Raw genomic sequence first — 19,520 nt, 5'->3', positions numbered from 1 at the left:
ACTCGGGACCTGAACGGGGTGCTGACAGGGTCTGGGGGCAGGCAAGGTCACGTCACACTGTAGGCATGAAGCAACGACAGGGCCTAACTTTGTTCCAGGTAAAAATGTCCCCTGCTTCTTGAAAGTTCTCTTTACACCACTTTGCTTTTACAAGAGACCTACATTAGTACCTGTTTTCCAACAAATCCAAACAGGATTTTAGCTTTTTTTGAATAAAGGCAAGAAGTGAAAACAGCGCTCAGCATTTGTTCTGCAGCAGCTGCAACCAAGGCAGCGAGAGCGGCCCCTGCCGGGCTCCTAAGGGACTACACTCAGCACCAAGCTGCCAGGCTGCGAACCGCGTCCGGGGCGTCTGCGCTTCGTCTCGATTTGCCTTGTGCGCCGGTGAGCAACACGTGTCCTAACAAGGTAACTAAGTGCCTCTTCGCTTTATGCCATTTCGGCCTTGGAAGGTGTCACAGGAACGCTCTTTTTTTGGATAGCAGGGGAACCTGTATCCAGGCTCAGAGAGGGGGTGTCTATTGAGGGACACGGTATTTTGCTGAAGCAAGGGGTCATGCCCATCCTAAGTTAGCACATTCCTTTTCTGATTTGTGTGTTGGTCTCTTACAAGTTTGGTTAAGATGATGTGGCCCCCAAGAGACACATCCAGAGGCAGTGACCAGCTGGGTCTCTGGTTCTGCAGGCCTGGGCCAGACCTTGAGCTGGGAGATGGTCTCTCCCTTGAGGCAGTGGCACCTCCCTGGGGACTCTTGACTGTGGGGAGAGCAGCTGAATGCAGTGAACAGGTCAGAACAGATGTTTATTGTAGGAGAAAACAAGATCCAGAGGCAGCAGGACAAGGAAGCACTGACGGATGCCCAGGGCATCTGGGAAGAAACATGGGGACCAGCGCAACAGCCGTCTGGGTTAAGAGAGCACCGCGTGAAAAGCAAGCCCCGGGAAAGTGAGGACAGAACATCTCTCCATCTACCCCAAATGTAGACCACACTTGCTTTCCACGGACTGAAGGATGTGAAAATATAATCAAGTAAAAGTTCAACAAATTGACTAGTTGGAAAGTTGCATTTCTAGGACTAAAAATAACAGTCGGAAACACTAGACTGGGGGAAAGCGTCCGCCCCAGCACAGGCCCAAGGCCACCCACTGTGCACAGGCGTTTGTAGCCCATGGCCACCTCGGTCCACCAGGGGGGCATGAGGAGAGCAGCACACCCAGTGCTGAAGCTCTCCAGGAAAACAAACATGCAGTAACACCAAGAGGCAGGACACTAAAAGCAAACAGGACCAGGATGCTGCGTGGGTGAGGCTGCAGGGGACACAGGCCACGCGGGCCCACAGGGAGCTCGCAGGTTGTGTCGGACGTACCTGACACCAGGGCCCCCCAGTGCCGAGATCGCTGTGGGCAGTGGGGCCGGGGCGCCGGGAGCTCACCCCGAGGGATGGCTGTCCTCAGGCCTTGGAAATCCCCATCCGTGGAGTCCGCAGCGTCAGCCTCGCCCTGTGGCTGGGCCTGGATCCTGTAGGGGCTCTGGTCAAGGGGAGGACCTCCGGCTCCCGGCTTTGCTGACAGGTGGCTGGAGTTTGTGCGCAAGCAGCCAGGAGGCAGGTGAACTCCGAGCTCTGGGCAGGGGTCCTTGAAGACACCGGCTGCCTCTCAGAGCTCAGCCCCTGACTCCAGGCAGTGGATCCCGGGTCACTCCCGCCCTGTCCCCCCGCCATTTCCCTCTCTGGTCCCAACACTGCTTCCGTGGGCCTCGAGACACCCCCTTTACCCCGCCATTTTTGCTCACTGAGAACCCCACCCTCACCGTGACCTCTATCTGTGCTGCTCCAGAGCAATGCCCAAGTGCCCCAGCACCACGGGCTTCCACTGCAAGCAGGGCGACTCGGAGCCCCTGGCCTTGCCCCCAGGGCCCAGGCCAGCCCAGTGTCACTCTGCAGCGTGTCTTGGTGTCTAGCTCACCGGCAGAAGAAAGGAATGATCACATCTCGGTGCCCAAAATGGGGACAGACATGAGCGGCCATTAGAAATAAAGCCCAGGTGACGTGCTGGTGCCCAGAGCCTCCCCAGGGGTGCAATGGACCTGGCGAGGGCGACCTGGGCTGAAGCCCATCAGCTCCGCCTGCTCTGTGGCCCGCACCGCCAGCTTCCCTCAGAGCACAGGAACTGGCACGAAGGACCACAGACGTCACGTCCCCGGGACATCCGCAGGTGTCCCCACGTCCGTTCAGGTCCTCTGTGCCTTCGCTCTGACGCCAGGTCATGCCGTCCCAGCGACCTCCGTGCTGGCCCCGGCAGCGGGGAGCCTGCGCGGTAACTCAGGTGCCCTGCCGTGTTTCTGCGGTCGCTGCTTTAACCGTTCTCCTGTGTTCAGCGGGGAGGGGACACCCTGAAGGGCGTTTGCAGGGACAAGCTCCGAGGCCAAGGAGGTTCTGACTTGGCCTGCAGCTGTTTCCTCCTGGAGCCTGTCCTACAGCACTCCTGGCTGAGGGGGAGGGGCTGAGTGCCTCAGAATCTCCAGAGGGCTCCCTGCGGTTGCTTCCCCTTTTCAATTCACTGCCTTCACATGGCCTCAGATGAAACACTTCCCTCCACCTCCACCTGACCCGACGGCAGGCACTGCCCGAGGGTGGAGTGTCTACTGCCCGGCCACCTGCCCTGCGGTGACAATGCCTGCCCTGTAGTGACAGCGCCCGCGCTGCAGTGATCAGCCCTCCGCGCCGTGTCCCCGCACGCCCCTCCTGCAGCCTAGCATGTGGACTGCAGGGGTATCCTTTCTTACCACGGCCTTTCTCTTCCCTTCCTTCTTGATCTCTGTTCCTCCCTGGAGCTCAGGAACATGGAAGTTTTGCTAGTTTTGAGGTTCTTTTTTTACGCATATTTCATCAGGAACTTCTTGCTTTGGGGCGGATCTGCTTTCACAGCCGAAAAAGGGCAGAAATACCTTTTGAATAAATAAAGAAGCGCAATTATCACCTGGTTGATAATTGGGAAATTATCAACAGTTGGGAAATGCCAACGGTGTGAATAAGGCCAGGCTCTGGGCACATGGACACGCGGAGGCTGGTACTTGGTGGGGATAACGGCCACAGGGACTGGAGGAGAGCAAGGTGGGGAAGGGGGCGCGGGCTGTGGCTCAACCCATGTATCCCACCCTGGGTGGCAACAAGATTTCAAGGAAAGTGCTTCAAAACTTGGGACTTCCCTGGTGGCACAGTGGTTAAGAATCTGCCTGCCAATACAGGAAATACGGGTTCAAGCCCTGGTCCGGGAAGATCCACGTGAATATTAATAGTGATGGCAGAAACTCTGTACTGCTCTTTTTCAAAGAGAATGCCATTTAACATTTAACCTTAAGGTTTAATTTGCTATAGACTTTTTTGTTCTTTGATTTTTATTTTATATTGGAGTATAGTTGATTTACAATGTTGTGTTTCGTTTCAGGTGTACAGCAAAGTGATTCAGTTATACATACATATATGTGTGGGTGTATATATATATATTCATTTTCAGTTTCTCTTCCCATATAGGTCATTACAGAGTATTGAGTTCCCTGTGCTATACAGTATGTCCTTGTCAATTATCAATTTATATATATAGTAGTGTGTATATGTTAATTCCAACCTCCTAATTTATCCCCCCCCCCCGACCTTTCCCGTTTGGTAACCGTAAGTTTGTTTCCTAAGTCTGTGAGTCTGTTTTTGTTTTGTACACAAGTTCATTTGTATCATTTTCTTTTAAGATTCACAAATAAGTGATATTACACGATACTTGTCTTTCTCTTTCTGACTTACTTCACTTAGTATGATAATCTCTAGGTCCATCCACGTTGCTGCAAATGGCAATATTTCATTCTTTTTTATGGCTGAGTAATAGTCCATTGTGTGTGTGTACATATATATATATATATATATATATATATATATATATATATACCACATCTCCTTTACCTTTTCCTCTGTCAATGGACATTTAGGTTGCTTCCATGTCTTGGCTATTGTAAATAATGCTGCAATGAATATTGGAGTGTATGTATCTTTTGAAATTATGGTTTTCTCTGGATATATGCCCAAGAGTGGGATTGCTGGGTCATATGGTAGCTCTATTTTTAGTTTTTTAAGGAGCCTCCATACTGTTCTCCATAGTGGCTGCACCAATTTACGTTCCCACCAACAGTGTAGGAGGGTTCACTTTTCTCCACACCCTCTCCAGCATTTATTATTTGTAGACTTTTTGATGATGGCCATTCTGACCAGTGTGAGGTGAAACCTCATTGTAGTTTTCATTTGCATTTCTCTAATAATTGGTGATGTTAAGCATTTTTCATCTGCTTTTTGGGCCATCTGTATGTCTTCTTTCGATAAATGGCTACTTAGGTCTTCTGTCCTTTTTTTTTTTTTTTTTTTTTTTTTTTGCGGTATGCGGGCCTCTCACTGTTGTGGCCTTTCCCGTTGTGGAGCACAGGCTCGGGACGTGCAGCCTCAGCAGCCATGGCTCCACGGCACTCCACGGCATGTGGGATCTTCCCGGACCGGGGCACGAACCCGTCTCCCCTGCATTGGTAGGCGGACTCTCAACCACTGCGCCACCAGGGAAGCCCTGTCCATTTTTTTTTATTGGGTTTTTTGATATTGAGCCACATGAGCTGTTTCTATATTTTGGAGATTAATTCCTTGTCAGTTGCATCGTTTGCAAATATTTTTCTCCCATTCCGTGGGTTGTCTTTTTGTTTTGTTTATGGTTTCCTTTGCTGTGCAAAAGCTTTTACATTTGATTAGGTCCCATCTGTTTATTCTTGTTTTTATTTTCATTACTCTAGGTGGATTCAAAAACATCTTGCTGCAGTTTATGTCAAAGAGCGTTCTGCCTATGTTTTCCTCTAAGAGTTTTATAGTATCCGATTTTACATTTAGGTCTTTAATCTATTTTATTTTTGTATATGGTGTTAGAAAAATGTTCTAATTACATTCTTTTACATGTAGCTGTCCAGTTTTCCCAGAACCACTTATTGAAGAGACTGTCTTTTCTCCATTGTATGTTCCTGCCTCCTTTGCATTGATTAATTGACCATAGGTGTGTAGGTTTATCTCTAGGCTTTCTATCTTGTTCCATTGATCTATAGTCTGTCTTTGTGCCAGTACCATACTGTTTCGATGACTGTAGCTCTGTAGTATAGTCTGAAGTCAGGGAGGCCTGATTCCTCCAGCTCTGTTTTTTCTTTCTCAAGATTGCATTGGCTATTCAGGGTCTTTTTGTTTCCATACAAATTTTAAGGTTTTTTTGTTCTAGATCTGCAAAAAATGCCATTGGTAATTTGATAGGGATTGCCTTGAATTTGTAGATTGCCTTGGGGATTATAGTCATTTTGACAATATTGATTCTTCCAGTCCAAGAACATGGTATATCTTTCCATCTGTTTGTGTCAGTTTTGATTTCTTTCATCAGCATCTTGTAGTTTTTGGAGTACAGGCCTTTCACCTCCTTAGGTAGGTTTATTCCTAGGTATTTTATTCTTTTTGATATGTAGGCAAATGGGACTGTTTTCCTTAACTTCTTTTTCTGATCTTTTGTTGTTATAGAAATGCAACAGATTTCTGTGTATTAATTTTTTATCGTGCAACTTTACCAAATTCATTGATGAGTTCTAGCAGTTTTCTGGTGGCATCTTTAGGATTTTCATGTATAGTATCATGTCATCTGCAGACAGTGACATTTTTACTTATTCTTTTACAATCTGGATCCCTTTTATTTCTTTTTCTTCTCTGACTGCTGTGGCTAGGACTTCCAAAAACTATGTTGAATAAAAGTGGCCAGCGTGGACATCCTGTCTTGTTCCTGATCTTAGAGGCAATGCTTTCAGCTTTTCACCACTGAGTATGATGGTTAGCTGTGGGTTTGTCGTATATGGCCTTTATTACGTTGAGGTATGTTCCCTCTGTGCCCACTTTCTGGAGAGTTTTCTTTTTTTTTTAATCATAAATGGGTGCTGAATATTATCAAAAGCTTTTTGTGAATCTATTGAGATGACCATATGGTTTTTATTCTTCAGTTTGTTAATGTCGTGTATCACACTGATTGATTTGTGAATATTGAAAAATCCTTGCATCCCTGGGATAAATCCTACTTGATCATGGTGTATGACCTTTTAATGTATTTTTGGATTCGGTTTGCTAGTTATTTTGTTGAGGATTTTTGCATAATATCAGTGATATTGCCTGTAATTTTCTTTTTAGTGGTATCTTTGTCTTGTTTGGTATCAGGGTAATGGTGGCCTCGTAGAACAAATTTGGGAGTGTTCCTTCCTCTGCAATTTATGTTGTCTATGCATCTATTGAATTTATGTCAACTATGAAAGCAATCTGTCTGGTTAGAGGATTCTTCAGGCTATTTCCTCGAGTTGGCTTCAGTAACTCATCTTTCTTCTATAACCCACTTCATTTGAGTTCTCACATCTCTTGGTTCGACAGTTTATCCTTCTAATCTCTGATGTATCTGCCATTATCCTCCCCTTCTCACTCCTAATGGAGCTCTCCTTCTCACTTCCTAAAGGAGCTCCTTTGCTTCTTCCTTCTCTCTTTCTGGATCCACTGCCAGGGGAATGTCAATTTTTCATAGTCCTGTCAGAGCACCAACTTTTATTAAAAATGCTCTCCATGGTATCCATTCCCATTAGTCGTATTAATTTCTATAATTTATTTCCTCCATTCTACTTTTGAGTTTATTCTGTTGGCCTTTTTTCAATTTTAAAGTTGGATGCTTAGCTTGTTGATTTCCAGCTCTTCTGCTGGTCACATAAGGCTACAAATTTCCGTTTGGCTTTAGTTTGCACCAGAATTTCTGGCAAGTTGTATTTTCATTATCATCCAGGTTTAAGTATTTTGTAACTTTCATTATGCTTTTTTCTTCTCTCTTTTAAAAAATTTATTTATTTTTGGCTGTGTTGGGTCTTCGTTGCTGTGTGGGTGGGCTTTCTCTAGCTGCAGTGAGCGGGGGCTACTCTTTGTTGTGGTGCGCGGGCTTCTCATTGTGGTGGCTTCTCTTGTTGCAGAGCACGGGGGCTTCAGTAGTTGTGGTGTGTGGGCTCAGTAGTTGTGCTCATGGGCTCTAGAACAGAGGTTCAGCAGTTGTGGTGCATGGACTTACTGCTCTGTGGGCATGTGGGATCTTCCTGGACCAGGGCTCCAACCCGTGTCCCCTGCATTGGCAGGTGGATTCTTAACCACTGCGCCACCAGGGAAGCCCATGTTTTTCTTCTTTGACTCAGGCTACTTAGAGAAGGTTTTCTTTTCTGGAATTTGGGTTTCATTTGAAGAGCAATAGCAAAAAAAACCCAAAAAACAAAAAAACCATCAAAATAGATTTATCTGAAAGATTTGGGTTCAGTGCTTGGTGGTGATGTGGTATCATAATGGTTACTCAGAAGAAATGGGAAATGAGCCCATCTGTCTGAACCAAAATGACAGGAGGCAAAAAGACGGTGGACTGATTTAGTTTGTTTGTGTGATTTATTTTCTCATGTCTCTCTTGTTTTCCGTGTTGATTTCATTCTCTTGAGAGAGGGACTGACGGTTGTCTGCTTGCACAGCCACCTCTCATGCCTGTGGAAAATGTCCCCTCACTAAGGACACTAACACGTGACCGGACATGACAGTGGCTGAACTGGGGGTCGGCACGGCACTGAGGTCACACACAGTCACTGACCAGGTTGAGCACTGTCCAATGCCTCCGAGTCACCTCTGAGGAACCATAGGCACAAGGAGTGAAAGGACGGGCCCGAGGTCCCACATCTCCAAGTCATGAGGGTCGAGTCAGTAACCCCTGGCTCGAGAGACTACGCTCTTTGCCACCTGCTTCCTCTCTAGAACTCGAAGACACCAGATTAGAATGTTCTTCTCTCCCATCAAATTGGGGAGATTAAAACCACCTGCTACCTGTGCACTGCTGGGGCACTTATGCAGCACAACCTGGGGGAAGGTAATTTGCGAATGATCTCCCCATCAGCTCATTTCTGGCAACCCGTCCTGTTGGCCCTAAATGTGGAGAAGATGTTTACTGCATTGTTTTAATGACCTAAACTGGAAACAGCCTACATGCCTTTGTTAGGAGAAGGTTAAGTCAACTTTTTATTTAATGGATCATCATGCAGCCACAAAAAATGCTTCCCATATGGTATTAACGCGGAACATAATAACATAAAAAACGATAATTTTTCTATAGTACATGTGATGTGTTGTAATTTATTGTACATTTATACATATTTTATATATAACAATATATCCATCATGGTATTTATAAACCATCATAAATAAAAACCAAACCAAACCGAAGCATATGCAGACAGCCCCCTGGAACGTGTCACATACCCTTCATCTGAGAACCGGCCAAATCTGGCCCACCGCCTGCTTCTGTAAATAAAGCCTTATTGGCTGTTCTGTGCCGTGATTGCATTGCATGTCATGGCTGAGCTGAGACCTTATGGCTACAAAGCCAAGAACAGTGATTATCTGTCCCTTAACAGAAAATGTTTGTCAACCTGCCAATCTGCATTGTTGTTATTGCTTCTTTGCTCAGCCTTTGAGAGCAAACTGCAGATGTTATGACCCTGTGGCCCTTAAGACCTCAGCATGCATCTTTCATGACAAGGACGTTGTCTGGGATGGCTGCAGGCCATCAAACCAGGGAGCTTTGACACTGATGTGCCCCCCCACCTCCCCTGTGGACAGTCTAGACCCAACGTTTGCCAAATGTCCCAGTGACCTCCTTTATAGCAACCTTTCCCCACCCAGGATCACAGGTGTGTTTTCCCTGAGCCAGACCCTGGCACCTGTTTGAACAACTTTGCCTCATCACATCTCCAGTTCCGGGACTGTGAGAGCAGGATCACAGGTCACACCTGGGGCCTGCCTGTCAGGGTAGGAGGAGGGCCTGCCGAGCTGTGAAGCAGAGGTGCCAGCTCAGGTAGAGCTGTTATAACGTCATAGCTTTTAGAAAGAACAAGAGTAAAAATCTTAACCTGGAGGGATGTTTCCACTGGAAGCACTCTCTCCTGTCTCCTGATGGAGGAGCCCCCAAGATCAAGGCCATTATTAGTTTTCTGGGTCTAAAGAGCTGAAAATGTAGGTATCAACATTTTCCTGATAAAAAGCCCTATTACTTCCTGGATGACAGTCACCTCACCCCTCTTATACTGTGCTGAAATTCTGGGACAAACCACACCCTCGCCCGGGAGAACATGGAGGCCCATCCAGACCACTCTTGGAGGGAAACCAAGGGCAGGCACAGCATGTGGATGTGAAGGGGTAGGATGGAACCTGGGGGCCAAGCACAGAGAAGTGGAACTAACCTGAACGGAGAGCTGGCCCTGGGGGGCAGGCCCACCGTCTCGTGTCTGAAAGGCCGCATGGCAGGCATAGGCTGCATCCAAGCTGCCGTCAACATCCCGGGGCCTCATGTGGCCAGGGCAGGAAGCTCCCACAGTGGTAGCATTTAGTGTCCTGAGTGGTCCACCTGGTAAGTCAAGGCTGCTCAGCTGGGATGATGGCTGATGTGGGAGGACACACAGGGAGCCCAGTTCCTGGGAGCAGGGGCCAAGTTCAAGGAATGTTTCTCCAGAGAGGAGGGAAGGCAGAGGACAAAGCACAGCACTACCACCACAGCCAGCCAGGGGGACACTGGGGTCCCCAGTGCTCACTGCGGAAGCAGCCCAGCTCAGGGCCACAGGCCTCCTGCCGGGCTGCACGGAGATGGACTTGGGACCCAGTGGGCCAAAGGTCTGCAGCACAGTCTTCAAAGGAGCCGGTGGGAGGGCCGAAGCCAGCATGGGAGTCACAGGCGGAGGTGGCAGTGGGAGGTGCTGACTGTGCTCGGGTCTGAAGCCTGTCCCCCGGACAGCAGTTTGTACACTCGCCTCCCTGGTGCCACAGCTGCGAGGAGCTGCCTTGTTACCATGATGTATTGCCCTGGAGATTCTCTAGACCAGAAAGGTCTCTGGCCACACTGGTGTTTGCTGACCTGGCTGGGGCGGTTTTCCTGGTGACGGCAGGACCCCCAGCCCGATCAGACGCCAGGGGAGGAGGAGCCCCAGGCAGGCCTGCCAGGACAGTTTTCGCGGGCACAAAGCTCTGAGTCTGGATGGCTTCCCCACGCTCAGTGCTTCTTCCGTGGGTGACGTTTCCGATGGCGAATAAGACATGAGCTGTAGGCAAAGGTTTTCCCGCATTCCTTACATTCGTACGGCTTCTCTCCGGTGTGGGTCTTCTGAACCACAGTTAAAGGCTTTGCCGCACGCACTGCATTTAAAGGGCTTTTCTCCAGTGTGAACCCTCCAGTGCTCGGTCACGTCAGAGCTGTGCCTGAATGTCTTCCCGCGCTGGGCGCACTGGAAGGGCTTCTCTCCAGTAGGGACTCTCTGGTGGCGAATGTGATCCGTCTTGTGCTTAAAGACGCGCCCACGTTCGCTGCATTCATAGGGCTTCTTCCTCTGGAAGGGAGTGAACACAGGAACCCCCTCAAAGTCCTCTTTAAATGTAGCATTGAAGGCTTCAAACATGTGTTCCTCGTCCTCACGACTCAGGCTGGGTTCCTTACTGTGCTTTTTGGCCAAAGTGGGTCTCTGGTTTGGCTTCTTTTTCCTAGATGCTTTATCTTCCTTGGGAGTGTCCTTCTGAACATGTACTTCTTCCTCTGGGGTCTGTGCCTTCTTATTTTTGCCTGTGGGCTTTTCCATCCTTCTTGTCCCCAGGAGAGAGGAAGGACCACTGGAAGCCGGCAAGGGCCAAGGAGAATGACCAGCAGCAAAATTCTCCAGCCTTACGAATTTCCTTGTAACTCCACTTCTTCAGAAAGGTCTTGCTTTAGACACAACACTGTATTTTTCCAAGCTGGTAACTGCAGTTCTGGAACAGAAACTCTGCAACAAAGAGAAGAGCACCAACAACCCTTCTGAGGCTGGAGAGAAACAAGACCACGAACATTAGATTAAACGAATGTTTGGGAGGAACACAGCCATGAGGTCTTTGAGTGCTGAGTTATGAAGGGGCAGATGGGCAGGGAAGGGGTGCGGGAGGCATGGGAACATGGCCCCCTTCCCTTCCCTGCTCAGGTATCCCACCTGGACATCTAACGAGTCTCAGGCTGGACATGACCAAACAGAGCACTTATTTCCCAGAAACCCACCCCCCACAACCTCACTGTTCCCAGTTTTCCTCATCTCAGTAGATGGCATCATCGTTTACTCAGTTGCTAACCGAGGAATTCTTTTTTTCTTTAATTAATTAATTAATTTATTTTTGGCTGCGTTGGGTCTTTGTTGCTGCGTGCGGGCTTTCTCTAGTTGTGGTGAGCGGGGGCTACTCTTCGTTGCGGTGCACGGGCTTCTCACTGAAGTGGCTTCTCTTGTGGTGGAGCACAGGCTCTAAGCGCGTGGGCTTCAGTAGTTTTGGAATGTGGGCTCAGTAGTTGTGGTGCATGGGCTTCGTTGCTCTGTGGCATGTGGGATCTTCCCGGACCAGGGCTCGAACCTGTGTCCCCTGCATTGGCAGGCAGATTCTTAATCACTGCGCCACCAGGGAAGTCCCAACCAAGGAATTCTTATTCCTCTGCCAGGGGCCAGCATCTCCACACCTGCGTCCAGTAGGACTCATGTGTACCATGGACCAACGACTGCCGCGTGGTCCCCAAACTGGAGTTTTCCCCGCCCTTTACTTGCTCCTTCTCCACTTCTTGTATTTGGGACCAGACAACGTGCTTTTGGAGTTACAGGCTGTGGGAGCCACATGTGACCCTCATGGAAGGTACCTCCCATCACTTGGAGCCTGGATTCTGAGCTGGATGAAACTCGCTCCCACCCTCACCCCGGCCCTCCCCTGGGTCCATCCTCCACAGAGCAGCCAGTGAACCCCCGTCACATCTCTACCCAAATCCCCACTGGCTCCCCTCACACTGCTGCCCCTGTGCTTCCCCACCCCCCCAGCCATCCTTAGGTTTGCCACACATTCCTTCCTGCCTCAGCGCCTGGGTGCTCCTAGAAACAGGTCCTGAGAGGAGGTGTTGGTGGTGCTGGCCCCTCACTCATTCAGAGCTCTGCTCTGAGGGCCCTTCTCAGGCAGTCCTCCCTGACTCCACTCCCTGGTTCCCTTACCCGGCTCCCATTCTCCGTGTGGCACTTAACTGGAGCCAACTCATCCACTGAAGGCCAAAACCCCAGGGAACAATCAACTACGATCTTGCTTCCATTGTCTAAAAAACCCGACATTCTCTGTCTCTAATCCCATCTAAAAGAATTCCAATTTCACCACGAGTTCAAACAGGAATCAGTCGGTTCCCGTGGTAGGTGCTTGTAGAAGCATTACCAGTATGGCTCACGTCTCATTGGTTAAGAACCTTCATCTATTTCTTTTCTGTATTATTTCTGAGTTTTGTTGACCTGCCTCTTCCCTCAGTGCTAACTAATGCAATTCCAGGATAAAGCCTTGACAAGCTTCAGGCTCTTTAACTGCTAGCAAAAGAAATCCTCCACAAGATTAGGAGAAAACACTTTCCAAAGAAAGCAGATCATGTTCTGAGTCCTCAAATCATCCCTGAGAAGACCTCCCATGACCTGTGCTGGTCACCCGATCTACTGGGAGGTCCATATCTTGACAGGCTGTCTCACCCTAAAATGTTGTGCTCTGGGTGATAATGTCCCAAGTGACATACGTTTTGAGGTACAAATGCTTTGAATTCCCTTTTAGTTAAAGTGGGTACCTGGGCTTTCATCCACTCTCCCATGCATAGAGGCAATGCATAAAATGACTGGACAGGTTTCCCAATTTGACAAGAGTTTGAGAGTCTGGTTTCTTCTAAATGAAAATGCTTAGATACACCTGACTTGGATTCAGGTAAACGTCATTCTCTGAAGGCTCTATTGGAGGTAGCTTCTGGGAGGTAGCATCCGGTGAGAGCCAGAATTGAGGGTGATGGAAGGCCATCTAGGCTGAGAGAAGCATGCACAAATATGGGAGCATCTCTGCTGGGGAGGTAGGCGGAACCAGGGCAGAGGATCACGGCCCCAGTCAGCCAGGCTGGAGTTGGAGCTCAGGTGTAGTGTTAGTAGGAAACAGATGAAAACCAAGAACCAACAGGAAAGTGCCACCAACCCTCTAGCCCACGGCTCTCCAGGGAAGGCGTAAACTCAGCTTGGCTCTGTGCTGACCCACTTGATGGAGAGCGGTGGTCCTTGAACCCACTGAGCCTGACAACTGCCGGCTGTGCTCCAAGAACTGCTCCCCCACCAGGACTCCTGTCACTCCACGTGTGGCTTGTCACTGATGTGGCAGTCTCCCGACAAGGCGAGGGCTCTTCAGGGCAAGGATCGGGTCTTTTTCATCCTTGAATCCCTAGTTACTTGGCTGTAGCCCGCACATACTGCTGCTCAGGAAACATTCTAGATGATCGTCTTGTCTGCCTAACTCAAGCTGGCAGGTGCTTAATGGCAGAGACTGGACGTACTCACTTCTCTAAGTCCCGTGCACACCAAGGAATAAAATATTTAATTATTAAAAGCGGCGTAGACCTGAGGTCATTGTCTTGGTCGTTTCATTTCACAGGCCTGTAGGCCTGATGACTGCTACAGCCACGCAGAAAACTCAATCCACCTTGCCAGAGCAGACGAGAACCCTGGCCTAAAGGCCGGGGTGCTGGTACCTGCTGTGCGACTCCAGTGTAGCTCCTTCACTCTCTGTGCCAGGCCTCTTGTAACATGAAGCTTTGGGCATCCCCCTGCAGCAGGATACTCCGTGGTAACCTCACTTGTCCTCAGAAGCCGGGGTCTAAGGGAGAGACTGGATTACTAGTGGTGGGAGATCCAAGGGCAAACATGCACCCAAGCAGTGTGTGGGCCCGCAGCGGTGTCGAGGCCAAGGAGAGGGCGCCGCCTGACAGAGCCTCGCCAGCCTTGGGCCCGAGGACTCCACCTCGATCCGCACGGAGCTGGTCTTCGAGCCTCGTCCTCCTCCCCGCGGCGCCCAGGAGCCTAGAAAGGAGTGCCGTTGCTCTGGGCAGGGGGCCCACGCGACGCCAGAGGGACCCAGTGAATTCCTGCATGGAGGCTGGGGCGGGCGCGCCCCTAACAGGGTCCCCGGGCCGGGAGCAACGCCTCGTCCCCAAGCCCCGCCACACCCCAGCTGCCCAGCGCCGGGAAGCTGCACAGCCGAGCAACCCTGCCCATGCGCCGGCCGGGAGGGCCCGCCTCTGGCCCCGTCCCTTCCGGCGTCGCTCTAGGAGGCGAGGGCCCGGGCCTCTCTGTGGTGCTCCCGGGAGGGGTCCACTCCTCAGCTGGTTTCCCGTTTCAGGCGATCCCCGCTGGCCCGCCCGCCCGCTCGCCTTCGGTGCCCGCGGGAAGAGCCCGCTCCCAGCCGGCCGTTTCCGGTGCCGCTCTAGGTGTCGAGGCCCCGTCATCTCGGTGGTGCACCACGGTGGACTCCGCCCCCGAGCCACCGCCTCCCACTCCGCTGGGGTCCCACACGCCCCCTCACGCAGCCACCCCACCGATAGCTGCAGCTCAGTCACCTCTGCGCCCGTTCCCTTACTCTTGTGCCCCCTTCCTCCTGTACTCCATCACTCACTTCAGCCCCCCTCGCTCCCCCCGCACCCCCTTCCTTCTTCTTGTGGCTCCCCCCACTCACCCCAGCCCCCTCCCTCACTCATGCCCTCCCCGCCAGCCACCTGTTTGAGTTCCTCAGAGGCAGCAGGCACGCTGTGGCATGCGTTCAGTTGCACTGGCCACTCCCTCTGCCTGGGACACTTGTCCCCAGCTGTCTGGTTGGCTAACTCCCACTTCCATCTACTGAGAGCTCACCTCCTAGAGGGGACCCCTGACCACTGACTACCCTGTGTGTATTAGTTTCCTGGTTATCACAAGGTTAGCAGCTTAAAACAATACGTGTTTGTTATATCACAGTTCCTGTGGGACAGGAGTCCAACGAGTCTTAGGTGGTCCTCTGCTCAGTCTGGCAAGGCTGAGGTCATGGTGTCCGCGGGCTGTGTTTTCAGCTGGAGGCGAGACTGTGGAAGGATCTGCTTCCACACTCATGTGGTTGTTAGCAGGCTTCCTTTCCTGGTGGCTGTGTGACTGAGGGCCAGCTTTTTCTGGGCTGTTGGGAGGCTGCCCACAGTTCCCTCCATGTGGCCCTCTTCATGCTCCTTCAGGGTCAGTGGAGAGCCTCTGGCCCGGGTCTGCTGGGGTGGAGTCTCATATGACCTAACGGTAGGAGCAGCCTTCTGTCAGCTCTGCTGTAGTCTGCTGGCTAGGAGCACGTCCTGGGTGCTGCCTGCACTGTTGGGGGTCACATTCTGTAATACCACAGCATTCTACCTCTTTCTCCACCTTCTGGCCCTCACCCTTCCCTGCATTTTTTTTCATAGCAGTTCCCACTTTCTAACATACTATGTAATTTCCTTATTATTGTGTTTATTATGTTCATCTTCCCTTCCCACGCCAGAAAATCAAGTCTTTGGGGGCACACGGTTTTGCTTTTCCTGGTGGGGTCTCATTACATGTGGTGCAACGAATGGGCACTTGACCCTCATGCCACCTAGATACAGCCTTCTCCCACGTATCTCTGTTTCTAGCCCCTGCTGTCCAGCTCTCTCCTGGACTTCACCCTTGCAGGAGCTTTCGATACCTCGGTTTCAAAATATTCAAGACCAAACTCAACTCTGCTTCCTTCTTTGTTGCTGCTGTCAGCTTCAGTAATATAATAATAGCCAGATATTTTACCAGCAAAAGTAAGTTTATGTGGGAGTAGCCAGAGGAATTGCAATTCAGGAAATGCAAGCTATGGTGGACCATAGGCAAATCTAGAAGGAAGGAAAAGCGGGGAGTTGGGAGGGGCTGGTCCCACAGCACAAGGGATGGGATGCTGGTCCCACACACGCTGGGCGTGAGAGCTCCCCCTACAGGCTTGAGAAGTCCCCTTCCCTTGGCCCTCCAGCGACCTGCTGTCCACCCTCTTGCCACTGCTTGCCCTTCCATGAGACCCTAGCAAGTAGTGCACGTTTCTGCAAGGCCTGGGCTTCAGGCCCTGAGCTCCCCTGCACCTGACATACCCTCCCGCCTTCCTGCACCTGACTGACCTGTCCTCCAAGACTCTGCTCAGTTCAGCCCTCAGTGTGTGCTTCTGTCCTACCTTTGCAACTTTATGTGGAGTTGTTCTGCTTGTGCGTCTGTCTCTACACGTTACATACCACCTATGACTCGGATCAGCACCTGCCTTATTCACCTGTGTATCCCCAGGACCCCAAACACGGCCCAGCCCAGAACTGGTGCAGAATCAATATTATTGAGTGACTGATGGCTGGACAGAGAGAATGCGACTGAGAAGAAGCAGCACAGCAGAAAGAAAGGTGTTCTCCTGTCTCTGAGGAGAGACACAAAGCTTGGCCTCCTGGTGGCCCTGGTGGCTCCCTCCAGCCCCCCTTTCGTGGCCGACTTGGTCCTCCAGGAGCTCCAGGTGATGCCAACAGCATTGGTGTGTAAGGTCTGGTCAGAGGCCATTTCCCCGGCCAGGAAGCCCTGCTGTCACTGAGACCTGTCCCCCGCCCCCCACCAGCTGCCCTATAAATATGTACAGCAACACTGGGGGACGAGGGAGGAAGGGGGATCCTCTTTCCATGAGGGCAGCCTCTGTGAGGAGGAGAGCTGGGGGACTCGGAGGCTTTTCTGGAACATCCTTTGCTCCAGACCCCTGCCAGGTGCTCAGAATGCTCACCTTCCAGAATATCGGCTTCCTTCTCGGTGGGGCGCTGTAGCCCGGGCACCTGCATACAAGGTGCATGTGTTCTGATGTGGGGGTCATGGGTGGGGGGCCAACAGGGAGAAGAGAATTCTAGGACACGAAGTGGCACATGGGAGGCAAGCTTGGCTCAGCAGGAAAGAGCTGTGCTCACCTAGATTGAATGTTACCCTAACTTGTACTGTCGCCGATACACAATCAGGGAGATTTCCCGCCTCCTTCTCTCCCACCTCCTCACATTTTAGAAGTTACATTATTTCTACTTGGTCAGAAAATACATATAAAGTACATTCTTCCACTCACTTTTGTTTTTGGCCACTCCACGCGGCTTGCGGGATCTTAGTTCCCCAGTTGGGGATTGAACCCAGGCCACAGCAGTGGAAGCGTGGAGTCTTAACCAGTGGATGGCCAGGGAAGTCCCACCACTCACTTTTTTTTAATGTTAGATCCAAGGTCAGGGCATTAAATGATCACACCATCCATCTTTTTTGCTGAAGTTCCTGTCATCTCTTGGTTGGATGAAGCTTCTGGTACATCCCTCATGTTGGGCTCAAAGGTACAGGATCCCTTTGAGGTAAGATCACAGTGTGAGTGGATACACAACCCTTGGTTCACAGTTTCCTTTCTTGTCTTTTTTGAAACTTCTGCTCCATTGTCGCTTTGCTTACTGTTGTGGATTTTGAGAAATTTGATGCTGGTCTAATTCTTCTGCTCCTGGAAAGTATTTGACCTTTTTGCCTGGGAACCTTGACCTTTTCTTTATCGTCAAAATCTCATAGTTTTTCTAGGTGGTCTCAGACTTGGTCATCGTGGCTTATGTTTTTCCTGGTACCTCGTGATCCCTTTCAAGATGTAGATTTAGGTCTTCTTTTATTTCCAGAAACTTTTCTTGGATTATAGTTTTAAGTCTTAGTTCTGTTCCATTGTTTTATTTTCTTCAGGAATTCCAGTTTTCCATACATTATCTCTTCCATTTTGATCACTTTCTCTCTAACACTTCTTACTTCTTCATTTTAAAATTCTCTTTGTTATTTTCCTGCCTTCCTTATTAATTTCATTCAAATCTGTTCTTCCTTGTGCATCTTGTCATTCAGTCTTCATTTCTGATTGGTTATTGGTTTTTCTTCTATGTTTTCCTGAGTTCCCTTATTTCTTCCTGCTTTTTGTTCATTTCTGTTCTGATTCAAGTTTTTTTTCCCCTTTGTTTTCATATCTCCAAATACTTGCAGATATTTGATTCAGTTTGGAGTTACGGTTTCCTTCTATTTTGCTATTGGTTATTTTGGGAATTTTCATGAGCTGAATTGTTTGATCTCCATTTTCTCTCCCTTTGTGTAGTGGTTTTAGAGAGATGGTGAGCTCACCCCTGCATTTCTGTGTACAGAGGTATGGGTTGTTTTACAAGATTCCTAGCCCAAGAGGGACCTCTTGTGTCAATGTAAAAAAAAAGCATAGTTTCGTTACCTGATGGCTTTTGTTTGTGGAAGAGGGGTGTCAGTGGGGAAAGGATGTGTGATGTTTGAATTTTGAAAACTTTCTTTTGTCTCACAGGATCTTAAATTCCCCTTCTTGCTTCTTGTTTTACAGGTAACTCAAGGTTCGGATGCTTTCTGTCTTATAGTTATGCCTAGGGCATGAGTTTTCTGTCGTTTTATTTGTTCTTTGTTGATATTTTGAAGGAAATGTTAGAAGATTCAGATTTATGCTGCTGCTATTACTTCAACTATGCAGAATTTCCTCAATACATATTTTTGAATGAACAATAATAGCTGATGTTTACTAAGAGTTTATTGAATGTTCTAAGCATTTTACATGTGTTATCTCATCTAATCCTCACAGCAACCCAATGATTTAGGTACTATAACATCTCCATGACATGGCTGAATAAGTTGGGGAACAGAGAAGTCAGACAGTTTTCCAGAGGTCGTAGAGCTAGTGCGTGCAGAGCCAAGCTTCTGACTCCAGAGCTTGTATTCTTAATCATCATACCACACACACACACACACACACACACACACACACACACACACACACGCACAATGACTGTCCTCAAGATATTGTTAAGTAAAAAGAAAGCAAGTTTTATTATGGCTAAACAATGGCTAAAACAAAACCTATATTCATGTATTTGTTTCTATATGTCCATATGAGAACGGAGAAATGTATGGAGGCCCACACACCAGACTAGGGGCCAGCAAACTTTTTCTGTGGAGGGCCATCTAGTAAATATTTTAAGCTTTTCAGGCCAGATGGCTTCTGTTGTAGCTATTCAGTTTTGCCCTGGAAGTGTGAAATTAGCCATAGACAAAATGTAAACAAATAAGGTGGCTGTGTTTCAGTGCATCTTTATTTACAAAAACAGGTAGCTGGCCGGACTTGGCCTGCAGGATGTAGTTTGCTGCTCTATTAACTTTGGCTACCAGATGGGGTATATGGAGATGAGGCAAAACGAGAGGGAAGGTGAATGGAGAAATAAAGTTGTGCTGAAGTGGAAAAAAGACACAATATTAAAATAGAGATGCAGAATTAACTGTGACTATTCAAAACTTAAGTAAGCATATGGCTGCATGAAAACGTAATTTGATTAAGCAATGGGGTTGTGGACATATTTTGTGTTAGATTTCTGTTGTTATTTTAATACTGCTGTGAAACTTAATGAACAGAAACATCATTTAAAATGGAGTCAGGAGGCCAGAAGGGGGAGCTCTCACATCCTGTCACTCCACGTCAGCTGCAGACCCAGCA

General features: G+C 49.2%; 1 protein-coding gene across 1 annotated transcript; it reads right to left on the bottom strand.

Moving 5' to 3' along the window:
- Nucleotides 1–1,547: 1,547 nt before the first annotated feature.
- On the bottom strand, nucleotides 1,548–14,152 carry ZFP41 (ZFP41 zinc finger protein). The gene is made up of 4 exons (XM_032610087.1): nucleotides 12,748–14,152; nucleotides 9,347–10,912; nucleotides 2,786–2,947; nucleotides 1,548–1,635 (listed from the first exon to the last, which is right to left on the bottom strand). The coding sequence occupies exon 2, from the start codon at nucleotides 10,727–10,729 to the stop codon at nucleotides 10,226–10,228; it is 504 nt and encodes a 167-aa protein (XP_032465978.1). The 5' UTR covers nucleotides 10,730–10,912; nucleotides 12,748–14,152; the 3' UTR covers nucleotides 1,548–1,635; nucleotides 2,786–2,947; nucleotides 9,347–10,225.
- Nucleotides 14,153–19,520: the final 5,368 nt, after the last annotated feature.

The sequence above is a fragment of the Phocoena sinus genome, chromosome 17 (genome assembly GCF_008692025.1).
Source record: "Phocoena sinus isolate mPhoSin1 chromosome 17, mPhoSin1.pri, whole genome shotgun sequence".
NCBI classification, from domain to species: domain Eukaryota; kingdom Metazoa; phylum Chordata; class Mammalia; order Artiodactyla; family Phocoenidae; genus Phocoena; species Phocoena sinus.
The sequence above is the reverse complement of the archived record's forward strand: the minus strand, read 5'-3'. Positions and strand labels throughout refer to the sequence as shown.